This window comes from Aulonocara sp. 'chitande type north' Nkhata Bay, linkage group LG3, assembly GCF_057382095.1.
Source record: "Aulonocara sp. 'chitande type north' Nkhata Bay isolate Kocher_YH1m ecotype deep benthic linkage group LG3, A_spYH_male_GT1.1, whole genome shotgun sequence".
Taxonomy (NCBI): Eukaryota; Metazoa; Chordata; class Actinopteri; order Cichliformes; family Cichlidae; genus Aulonocara; species Aulonocara sp. 'chitande type north' Nkhata Bay.
The window spans coordinates 17218622-17230739 of NC_141346.1; the positions used below are offsets into that span (position 1 = coordinate 17218622).

At 38.1% G+C, this 12118-nt stretch overlaps 2 protein-coding genes across 2 annotated transcripts in view; both read right to left on the minus strand.

Annotated features, from left to right (window-relative positions):
* LOC147334247 (Fc receptor-like protein 5) overlaps positions 1 to 12118 on the minus strand; it is a 61084-nt gene that overhangs the window by 24965 nt on the left and 24001 nt on the right. The gene's annotated exons all lie outside the window — the stretch shown is intronic.
* LOC147334248 (outer mitochondrial transmembrane helix translocase-like) lies at positions 965 to 10533 on the minus strand. The gene is made up of 9 exons (XM_086286616.1): positions 10403 to 10533; positions 9239 to 9334; positions 8962 to 9082; positions 7448 to 7648; positions 6250 to 6356; positions 5377 to 5466; positions 4817 to 4867; positions 1459 to 1583; positions 965 to 1143 (listed from the first exon to the last, which is right to left on the minus strand). Exons 1-9 carry the CDS (start codon positions 10523 to 10525, stop codon positions 1020 to 1022), a joined length of 1038 nt encoding a protein of 345 aa, XP_086142742.1. The 5' UTR covers positions 10526 to 10533; the 3' UTR covers positions 965 to 1019.

Consider the following 12118-nt stretch of genomic DNA (forward strand, 5'->3'; position numbering starts at 1 on the left):
CTCAGAAAACAAATGACATTTATATATTTTGTGCACAATATTGCACCAACATTAGAGTATATCGAGCTGCAGCTGCCCACGTTAAACTGTGACTGTCACCAGGTAACGTGGCCTTGATTTCTGAATTAGCAGCAGGTGTTAAACAGCTGATAGGTGAACAGGATGTATGCAGGTAAACTGAGGGTCGTTGAGCTGATCGCCGGTGTCATGAGGAAATTGTCAGCTCGTTATTTATGTCACAGAAACACAGACATGTGACCAGGTGGAAATTTGGGGCTGTGGGCTCGGTACACTCTGTCAGCTGACTGTTAGCGAAGCTAGCAACATTGCTAAAAACATCGGAGCAAACAAACTGTTGACAACCTGACATGTGAAGACTACGCCACTACATTCTCGGCTAAAACAATGTGGTCTTAAAGTCTGACGTCATTAGTGTCAAATGTGTTAATAATTTATTAATTAAATAATTAATTAATTAATTAAATGTGTCATTAATTAAATCAAATTATAATTAATTAATGAAACATTTAATTAACTATTTATTTTGTCACTCCTGGCCCTCCATTATGGTGCGCCCCATCTTATATATTTATATATATAAGTATATATGCAGTATTAAGCAAAAGTCAAGAAACGTTAGGTACACACTGTGCGTTCTTCCTATTGAAATATATTGCTCACAAATTCATGCTGACTGACCTGGAAAACATTACAATTTGTGTTCATGTGTCAATGATTAGATTTCTGCTAACCAGTTCTTGAGCTGACTGGGTTGATTTTCCAGACTTGCAGGTCAGGTTGAATGACACTAGCTAGGCACTGAAAGGAAAGGGCTGCCAAACTCCATATCTAGAAAATCTTTTTTTTTTTAAACCCTCTCCTGTCTGGAAGCTTTTGGAATCAGAATTGGGATCTGAATGCTGTGGTTCCGAACACATTTTACTTTTGCAAGAGCAGCTATATAGTCTAGGTTCCCCTTGTTTATTTATTCATTTCTATGTGTTGTTTCAGTTGTTACATTATGAATAGTATGACAATGCCTCATCCAGTGTCATGCCACCCAGACTCTTGGACTCCTTCATCTTTGTTGTGGCCTTCTGGAGGTCATCCTGACTAATTGGACGGATGCAGTCATCTGAAAGGCTGAGAGAAAGAAATCAGACATTTAGCAAACAACAAGTGAACTTCTGAACTTTATAAGAGCAGCTCTGCATGACTCAGTTCAATCATAAAAAATGCCTCCACACTGAGAGAGTGAAAAGGAAAAAAAGATGATTTTCAGGTGTGTTGTATTTGTCCTAATTAGCATGAAAAAGTGAATATCATCAGAATATTTATTTTATTAGTAATTGATAATACCTATTTGTCAAAATATTGACTTTTATCAATATGTCCATTTTAAAACATGAAACGTCCTGTCACTCTACCCACTCTGACCTGGAAATACCAAACACCTACGTGTCAGAATCCATGATTTCTCGGACACACAGCAGTGCTGCCTCACGACAAATCTCTTTGAGGTCACTTCCTGAGAACCCCTCAGTTTCCCTGGCGATGTGGCTGAGGTTAATCAGTGGATCCACCTACAGAGGCAGAATCAATCTATCAATGAATCTAGGTATCATTGTAAATCAGAATTTACCATTTAAAACTCACATTCAAAGGCTTGTGTCTAAGTTGAAACTAAAACCAAGTTTAGAAATCAATCCTGTGTGTGCCTCCAGGTGAGAAACACTTGATTCGTGCAACTTTTTTACCTTTATTGGATTATGGTGAGCTGCTTTTTCTGGATGCACCAGCCCACTAACTAAAGGGGTTATGGAAATCGTCTACATTATTGTTCTGTGTATGCTGCTGCTACATGTCCTTCTCTTATATTCGCAGACTTTCCCATTGGTTGGTCTTTATCTATAAATCTCTCCCTCTTATTTATGTGTTTATATGCGTAAAAATCATAACAATACAGCCCTTGTTCTCACAATATTATACAATTGATTGTCCCACAAATGAAAACACAATTAGGAGTTAGGCTTTGAAATACGCCGCCTCTGTCTCCTGGAATAATCTGCAAAAGGAACTGAAATTGTCAGAAATGGTTACCTTCAGTAAAAGAAAGAGAGAACAACTCTTTTAGTCAGCGTAATTTTTTTAATGCCACTCTTAATTCATCTGTTATTGTATGTTTTTTTTACACGTTTTTTACTTGATATTGTATTTTATTTTTATTTTTATGTGGTACATGTATTATTGACTTTTGCTGCCATGATGCCAGGTCTCTCTTCGAATTGAGAGTTTTACCTGGATAAATAAAAGACTAATATTACATGTTATTCATCTTCTTTCCCTAGCTTCTTTTTCCAGTGTTCTCATCCACTGTTTGTTCCTTACCCCGTTCCTCCGTCATACCCTTTTCTAGTCCATTTTCCCTTACATTTCCTGACTCCTTCTCATTTCCCCCTCATTGCCTCTCTCAAAACATTTTTTTCCAGTTCAATTCAGTTTCGTTTCGTTCATACAGCGCCAGACAAGACAAAGACATGCTGTAAAAGAGAGCCCAAGATTAATAACAACTAATGATTCAATGTAGAGTCTTCTATTAAACCATAGGTGAGAGAACTTCAGGCCCGTAGACCTAGGCTGTGTCCCAATTAAGAGACTGCACGCTTGAAGTACGCGCACTACGCGTACTATGTACGGTGCGTATTATAAGTACGAGAAGTGCGGAAGTGAGAGGCTTGTGAAATGGGACGGTATACGCTTCGTCGCGCTGTTCAGGTTGCCTAGCAACCATGATACTAACCGCGAGACACGTTACATACAGCTTTGTTTGACAGAAATGAAGGAGAAAAATGTTTTGTTGGTAATTCATTTTTGTCATGACATCACTTTGATTAGTTGAGTATCTGAGGCTGAGACCACGGGACTGTAAAACATGATAGTTGGGCTTCATTTCTGTGCATATATATATATATATATTCATTTCTTCATTTCTTCATTTCTGTGCATATATATATATATATATATATATACGTCACTTATTTATGTGCGAATGTGTAATAATTAAAGTCAGTCATATATATATATATATATGACTGACTTTAATTATTACACATTCGCACATAAATAAGTGACGTCATATTCAGTACTTTTGACAGTTCACTCTTTGGCCGCTCCATCTTATTAGGGAAATTCCATATACATAAATGTAAATTTCAAAACTCAACCCCATCATTTAATTTGCTTTTGATTGAAATTGAATATTACATAAACTCTCTTAAATTGACTTCCAATAAAAAAAGGTTTATCATTGATTGAAGTTCATTCAGAAATGTTTAACGACTGAGCTGACACAACTTTCAAGTACAAAGTTGTTATGAAGTCTGTCACATTCCCCCTCTTTTTTTCTTTTTTTTTCCTTTATTTATTTATCCTTCTTATTTCATTGTACTGTATATTGTTACTCTTATTTGCCTTGTGTGTCTACTGTACAAACTGAACTGGAATGACTGACTGTTCGCTTTATGATTTCAATAAAGTTTGGAAAAAAAAACAACCTCATCGGCCGCTCCCTTCTGCCGTATTTTGCGGCAAAATTATCCACACCCACCGCCGCGCTATGAATTGTGGGATATATGGGACCACGAAGCGTGCACCGGACCACGCTTGATATTTGGGGAAATCGACGGCGCATTTGGAGTATGCATTTGAAGCACACTTCGAATTGGGACAGCCGTCGTCGCGTGGCGGTGACGTAACCGCACTTAAAATGCGTACTTCAAGTGTGCAGTCTCTTAATTGGGACACAGCCCTAGTGTCCTGCAGGTTTTAGATGTGTCCTTAACACAGCTGATTTAAATCGATAAATGACCTCCTTAACATGTCTTGAAGTTCTCCAGAGGCCTGGTAATGAACTAATTCATTTAATTCAGGTGTGTTGACTTTAGGCCCACCCCTATTTTCTCATATTAAGTGAGAAGAAGAAGAAGAATTACTCAATGTATCATGGGAACCCCCCAGCAGCCTACACCTACTGCAGCATAACTAAGGGAGGATTCAGGGTCACCTGGTCCAGCCCTAACTATATGCTTTAGCAAAAAGAAACGTTTGAAGCCTAATCTTAAAAGTAGAGATCGTGTCTGTCTCCCAAATCCAAACTGGAAGTTGGTTTAATAGAAAAGGGGTCTGAAAACTGAAGGCTCTGCCAGGAAATTAAAGGCCATCCAGGTCTTTATGACTTTAAGACATTCCAGCAGTTTTAACTAATTGGTGTGTGTTATCTCGCTTCATAGATAGACAGACCTGGGTGTCATCTGCATGGCAGTGAAAATGTATGCTATGTCTTCTGATGATGCTGCCTAAGGGAAGCATGTATAATGTAAACAGAATTGGTCCTAGCACTGAACCCTGTGGAACTCCATAATTAACCTCAGTGTGTGAAGAGGGCTCTCCATTTACATGAACAAATTGGAGTCTTTTAGATAGATCTGATACATTACGGTACCTGTAATGCCTACAGCATTTTCTAATCGCTCTAATAGGATATTATGGTCGACAGTATCTAACGCTGCACTGAGGTCTAGCAGGACAAGCACGGACATGAGTCCACTGTCAGAGGCCATAAGAAGATCATTTGTAACCTTCACTAAAGCTTTCCTTTCCTTCACTCATTTTTATTATTGTGGATTTAATGTTTCTTTGGCTTCATGTACTAACTACATTAAAAGAGCAGAAGAAGAACCATGTTGGTAAAATAATGTAAGATCATAAGGATTAATATCTCAGTCACATGACTGTTTCCCTTTTGCTGTGAACTTACCGTTTCATTCTCCAGGATCAGTCTGAGTATCTGCTTGCGCTGCTCAATGTTCTGCAGAAACAAACACACTGTCAGACTAGTTTTATCCTCACCACACGGTGGTGTGCGCCATAGACTATGTCTCATATGCTGGTGCATGCCGCCTTTACGGTGTCACTTCGGCTGGTCATGCACCACTCTGTTTTTGTAACCTAGCACACCACCGCAGATGAAGACATGAGTGTTAGAGCTTTGTCAGTTTTTGCTGCATTTTAATGATGTATCATTAGAGAAACACAAGACTTCTTGGGATGCTTTTCTTTAGGTTTGACGTCTTCACTGCTTCATTCCTTCTAATATGGTGTTATTATCTGAGTAGTGACACCTGCCATTCAGGAGAATACATCAGCACTCTGTGCCTTAACAGGATAAATAGAAATGAATGTGTGATGATGTTGCCACGGCACGCAAACCGACCAATGCAGAGGGTACACTGCTGCGTTCAGTATGCTTTTTGTTTGTTGGTTTGTTTGTTTGTTTGTTTTTAAAAAACAGTCAGACTTATTTTGAAAAGGACATACAGGCAGTTTGATGTGGATCTTGGTGGGCATCCTCCTCAAGATGGCAGGGTCTATGTCCTCAGGACGATTGGTGGCTCCCATAATGATCACCTGACAAAGTAAACTTTTAATCAGATTTACATACAGACCGAATCTTCGAAGAACATTTTATTGATCATCTGATCGTTTATGTTCAGGATTCACATATATTGCATAGATTATGGAGAGAAATTGGGTTCAAAAGGGTTGCAAATAGGGGTGGTTTTAAAAAAAAATCCCAATTCTAATCGATTTTAGGTCAGGGTCTTTCTGTGTGGAGTCAGCTTACATCTGGGATATGCTCCAAAGCCCCTCGCAACCCTGAAAAAGATAAGTGGAAGCAAATAGATGGATGGATAATTGATTTTAATTTGAATAATCCAATACTGATTCATTAAATCCTAAAATCAATTTTTAAATATAAATGTATTTTAGCAGAATCTCAGCTTAAAGCTCACAAAACTATTTTAACAACCTCCAAACTGTTAAAAGAGCAAACGATTAAAGAGCAAGTAAATGGATTGATTCTCTCAAAAGATGTAAACATAAAACACAAATCATTTACTCGTACACGCCGTTGGCATGAAAGCAAACATCTTATTCTGAGACTGCAAAATGTTGATGCAAATTTAACTGAACTAGGAGCAAAAATGGCTAAAAACTACAGTTTTGCTTTATGGCCTATGGAAGTGAGTCCTCAAACGTTACACAGAAATTTCTGTAAACATTTGTGAATCAATTTATGCTTGCGGATCACCCTGTATGCATTTGCAACCCTTTGAGACGAATTCCTCTCCATAATACAGCCACAGCTCAGTGAATCTCTCAAGACTCCATATTGAAACTAAGTTATACCTGGCACTGGTGGTCTGTTTCGAGTCCATCCCACAAACTCATAAACTGAGCCTTCATCATAGCTGTGGCTTCATGATCTCTGCTGGATCGACTCCTCAGAAAGGAATCTGTTCATACACACAGTTTTATCATCTCAGTTAGGATTTCATTGTTTAAAAATGTTTTGCCTCTTTTTTTGCTTCTATGGTATTTGTCAAAATGTATACAGTTAAGACCAAATATTAAAATACATTCACGTCTCTCTTTGAACCGTTTGTGCAGACCAAATTCACTGAAAGCAGAATCAGTTTCTTTATATGTTTAATTTATGTTTAAGAAAATTCTAAATTTTAAGGTAGTACATGGAAAATATCGCCACTAAATGTTAGCAGGTTGTAGTCAAGTGAATTTTGTTTTCTTTCCCTTCCCAATTAAATTGTATAATCCTACAGTGTCATGGTCCTGGCTCATTTGAACCAGTGTTTTGTGTTTTTGTATTTTCATGTTATTTTGTGTTATACTTTATGGTTAAGTTTCTTTAGTTAGTCTTGAGTTAATTCCTATATTGCCAAGGTTTTTCTGTTTAGCTCCTTCATTATATATTATTTATTTATTTGTCTTTGCCCTCTGTGCCGCTCTCCATCTCTGTCTGTCTTTATATATGTTGTGTGAGTCTTCCATTCTATGTTTCCCGTCATGTCTCCTCTCGCTCATGTCCCATCGCTCCCTCTCGTCTGCCTCTCCTCTCCATCATGTTCCTCTATTTCCTGTTTTATTGTGAAGGCCCTTTGTCCCTGTAGCTGTGTCCCAAAACCTAGGCCACATCCTCCCGAGGCCGCATTTGAAGGCTGATTACTTCACAGCCAGCGATGAAGCCTGTCCCAATTCAAAGGCCGCTCCAAATGCAGCCGACAAATACGTCCTTCATTTCCCTGGATTTGAAGGACGGGTTATTTTCATTTCAGCTAATAAAACTTTATATACTAAAGCTGTTTTGAGTTAACATCCCGCTTACGAGCCAGCATTTGGATCCTTTCCTTCCTGCACTACACAGTCGATTCATGACATAAAGTGGGCATTGTAAGCAAAGCACACAGTTTAACAAAAAAACAAACTATTTTTCAAACTTAATTTGTCAAAATGATTTCCACTTTAACAGAGAGAGATAAACTGTATGTGTGTATGTGTGTGCGCGCATCTGTGCGTGTGTCTTTCACACCTATCTCGTCGATGAAGATGATTGTTGGGCTCAGTTTGGAGGCCAGTGAGAACACAGCAGCAGTCAGTTTCTGGGACTCTCCGTACCATTTATCTGTCAGCGTGCTCGGCTTCAAGTTGATGAAAGCAAAGCCCGCCTCTTTTGCTGTCGCCTTGGCAATGAGTGTTTTACCACATCCTGGGGGTCCATACAGCAGCACACCTGTGTGAAGACAGTGGGATTTTGTATTATTTTGCCGATTGCTAGAAATCAAACTACCATGAAAGTAACAGCTTGTTGCTCGCCTACGGACTCAAATGTCCCATCGATGGCAATAGCTCATCTCTCTCACACACACTGTGGACACATAGGGCTGGGTATCAGCTCTGATTTCTATGACTGATTTGATTTCGATTCACAAGGTCCCGATTTATCCCATTTCCTGATTCAGTTTGATTAGATTCAATTCATTTCAGGTTGACTCAGACAACCTGAAATAATTCTGATCATTTATTAGTACATATCAGAATCAGAATACTTTATTAATCCCTAAGGAAAATATGTGGGTTGCAGTTGCTCCAAGACAGTAACAGACTAGACTATTTAACAATACAATAAGTTACAGATATATAGATTTAAGAAATATCTTTTTTTAATATATCTACAAGAACAAAGCTGACACTTGTGAGTTTTCATCAGGGGTGTGAGAATCACAGCATAAGCCTTTGTGTCAAAGTAAGCGAGGATAAAACACAGAAAGACATGAAGGAGATTTTCCTGGCCTCGCTTTTTATAACAAACAACCTTAAAAATATTCTGCAATGGAACAAAAACTCAAGAAAACCATGAATCCACATATGATCATTACCTGATGCTGCTGAGGTGAAGCAGACCAAACTTACAGAGGTTTTATTGAAGACACAGATAAGAGTTTTACAATTTGGCATAATTTTTAAAAAGTTTACATTTCTTCAGTATTGAATAGCATAAATGAGATTTTCTTGTCGGTATTTAAATAAAAAAGCAACAACAAACAAACAGCGGCCAACAACGCTAAACAACAGTAGACTGGTGGATAATAAGCAAGCAAATAATGAAGAAAACAGAGATTTTTAGATGGGAAACCAAATTTTTTGCTTTGTATTATTATAATAGCATAAGGTGCATTAAACTCTGTCGGAAACTAAAAACTCATTCACAACCTGTATGCCTTAAATAAACATTGACAAACACTTCCATTTCTCTTGACACGCATACAGAGAATCAACCAATTACAAACAGACTAAAGTAAATTTAAATGGTAGTATAATCAAAATAGAAATTACAGCAAACAAGAAATGGTTATTGTTGATCGATTATATCTAATACAGATGTAATGTAATGGTTAAAAGCTGAGCATCCTTTGTAGATTTTGATTAAAGTTTCTGTGGGTATCCTGATTAAGGCAATTTTCTATCCTATCTAAGAATAATTAAGGCAAAGGCTGATGCTAATGGGGATCCTGAACAACAACAAAAAAGTGAATGATTGCTGACCTTTGGGCGGCTGCAGCAGCCGGGATTTCCTGAACAGATGTCTTTTCTGAACGGGGAAGATCATTTTCTCCTTGAGCTCGTTGATCACCTCCTCCAGACCTGCGATATCCCTCCATGTGATCTGCACACAGGAAGAAATCTGGATGGATATTGGCTGCAAGTGCTGATGCACGAAGATAAACTCCACACTTCCTGTTTCTGTCAGTACTGGGTGCTGTCAGTTCTTTGTGGTTTATATTTACAGCTTCAGTCTAAACAACATGTAAAGTGGCATTACCTGCATAGTCCGCGGGTCAACCCGGTGAGTGACAATGCGCTGTTCATACACAGAGAGTTTAACATTTTTAGATTTATTTTGACCTGTCCTCGTTGTCTGAAAAACACAAAAGCAGAAACAAATCAAAGGCTCAGCCTGTGCTCTACCTCAGGATCATACTGTCCTCATCAGCAGGAGACAATTTTCCTCAAATAAAATATTCAGGATGAAAGATGTATGTGTAGGTTCTCTGTCATCTGGGTCATGGCAATCTAAGAAGCTTGGAAAGAAAAGTAACTGAAAGAGCAGTTGTGCCATAGTCTACAGTTAAAATGTGACCATAAAGAAAAGACAGAATTATAGTCGAGAATAAGCAATAAGCTTCTCCCGGATGGCCGAACTCCTCACCCCATCTCTAATGGAGAGGCCAGCCAGCCTTCGGAGAAAGCTCATTGTTGCTGCTTTTATCTGCAATTTCGTTCTTTTGGTCACTATCCAAAGCTCGTCACCATAGGTGAAGGTAGGGACGTAGATCGGCCAGTAAACTGAAAATTCTGTTATCACTACAGTCATAGCATCAATCCGACAGACTCTCAGTGCAGGACTCACTGCCTACGTCCTCACAAATTCTCCTACCCTCTTCCTTTACATCTGATACGTTCATCGAGGTGAAAGAAAAAAGGTTAGGAAAAGGAGATGAAACAGATTTCGGGAACCTACAGATTTTTGGTTACATCCTGTTAGAAATGTTCATCCTACTGTAAAACCTGCCTAGCAGATCTGATTATGAGCAGCTTCAATCCATTCAGTTTGGGTGTTTGTGCTCAGACTGATTTTTATGTGCATCTGCTGACTGTGGAAAATTATATCATTAATCTCTTGTCTTCTTTCTTGTTTGCACAAAAGCTTGTTCTGTATAGTTATTAATCGGGATGTTTTTAAAGTATAATTCTAAAAATGTCATTATCTTTACAAATGAAAAGAAAGGCAAAATTAATATATTCTCTGAAATTATCAGGTAATATCTGCACATCAGCAAATCTGAGATTAAACATGAGAAAGAATCAGAATTAATCCACATTAAGGTGAGACAAAAAAAAACAAACATCTGAAGACAAAACCTGTTGCAATAAATCTTGATTCCCCTCCCACCTGCCTGTGAGGCTTCTCCTGCTGATTCCTTACCTGGTATAACTGGTATATGATGCCTAGGCTTAGGCCTAGGCCTACGCCTAGACCCTGGCCTAGACCTTGGCCTAGGCCGAGAAAAAGAGCGATGCCTCCAGCTCGCACAAAGCTCAGTCCCATTGTCACGTCACAGATTCTGAGACACAAACAGGTTTACACAGGGATTAATGTATAAAATGCTATCAAGGAGATGAATACAAACAGCAGGAGCATAACAACTCACCACCTCGCAACACTCTCTCACTCACTGCTTGTTATTACTGTGTGGAATACAAATGTTTTTTGAAGGACAGAAGTCTAAAAAATGCCCAATCATCTAGAGTTTTAGAAAGTTCAGGAAGAAACTGAGACAATGCAAAAAGTCAAAAATATCTAAAGCTCGCTCAGAATTGGGGATGGGATGCTTGATACTGACATTTTGACACTGTGTTTAGCTGACAAAGTGCAAATTTTTCAAAACACTGGCTGCGTTCCAAACCTCCCTCTTGTCTCCTCTTCCTAACCTCTTTTCCTTGATCTTGATGGAAATGTCACTGAGGTCATGTAAAGGCTGATGGGAAGATTGATACTAAGAAAAGAGAAGAGCAATGCTCTGAAATTTGGAACATCACTAACAATGTGATGCTGAATGTTGGCTATGTTGAACTTACAATATGCAAAACATGGACTACAAAATCCATATCTTTACTCCGGTGACTTCTAAAATGAGAATATCCTGTGAAAAATATATTTTATTGGAAAGGTTTGAATTTTAAAGTAATGTTTAGGTCCAGATTTAAATTATTTTGACATTAAAAAGCTTTTAGATTTACTAAAGAGACACAGTGCCAGTTTTGTAACAGCAAGTTAGGAACAGGAGAATTTTTGAGGCTGGTCTTATTTCATATCCTTTTGTAGGAGTTTCCCTTTCAGGAGGAGAATATTTAAATGAGTAGCACAAATGTGAAAGTCTATTGCACACAATTTACTGGAAATGTCATTAATTGAAAAATCATATCTTGTGCTTGTTGTGGTTGTGATAGATGCTACAAGGAGTTTTAATTTTTAGGAGGAGAGATGCAATCAGAAGAAGTGTGTAATCGATAGTTTACGCGGATGGCTCAAAACTGTGGGGACATTACCAAAAACTCTTCTCTCCTCATACTGAGTGTTTAAAGTGAGCCCCACCAATCGTTCCTAAAAAATAATGAGAATTTACTCACAAGAATCTCATATTAACTGAATATTAACTTAAGTTAATTATCTAATTAACATATTAACTCCTTGGAGGGCATTTCTATTCGATTCAATTATTAAAGAGAGACAATCTCCTGATTTCAATCTGAAAATTTTGAACACGACAATAGCGCCAAGTCACAGTTGCCTAAAGTCGCCTGCTATTTTTGTGCAAAGCTAACTGAACAGTCTGACTTTTGGTTCTAATCATGAGCTTGAATCCGTTAAGTTGAAGATGAGCAGACGATAATAAAAATGAAATATCTCTTCTTCCTCCTACATTCGAAAGAAAGTGAAACATAATTAACCAGGATGACAACTGAGATCAAAATTGGGTTAAGAGATGAAAATCATCCCAGAAGTCCTTGTAAATTCTACTTAAATACAGTAACTAAGTACTTAAACCTCTGGCATTACAGAATGCTAACATCTGAGTAGCTCATGGTTGCGAGTAATTTTAACAATTACCGTAATAGTCTTTGTCACTTTGTTGCTGCT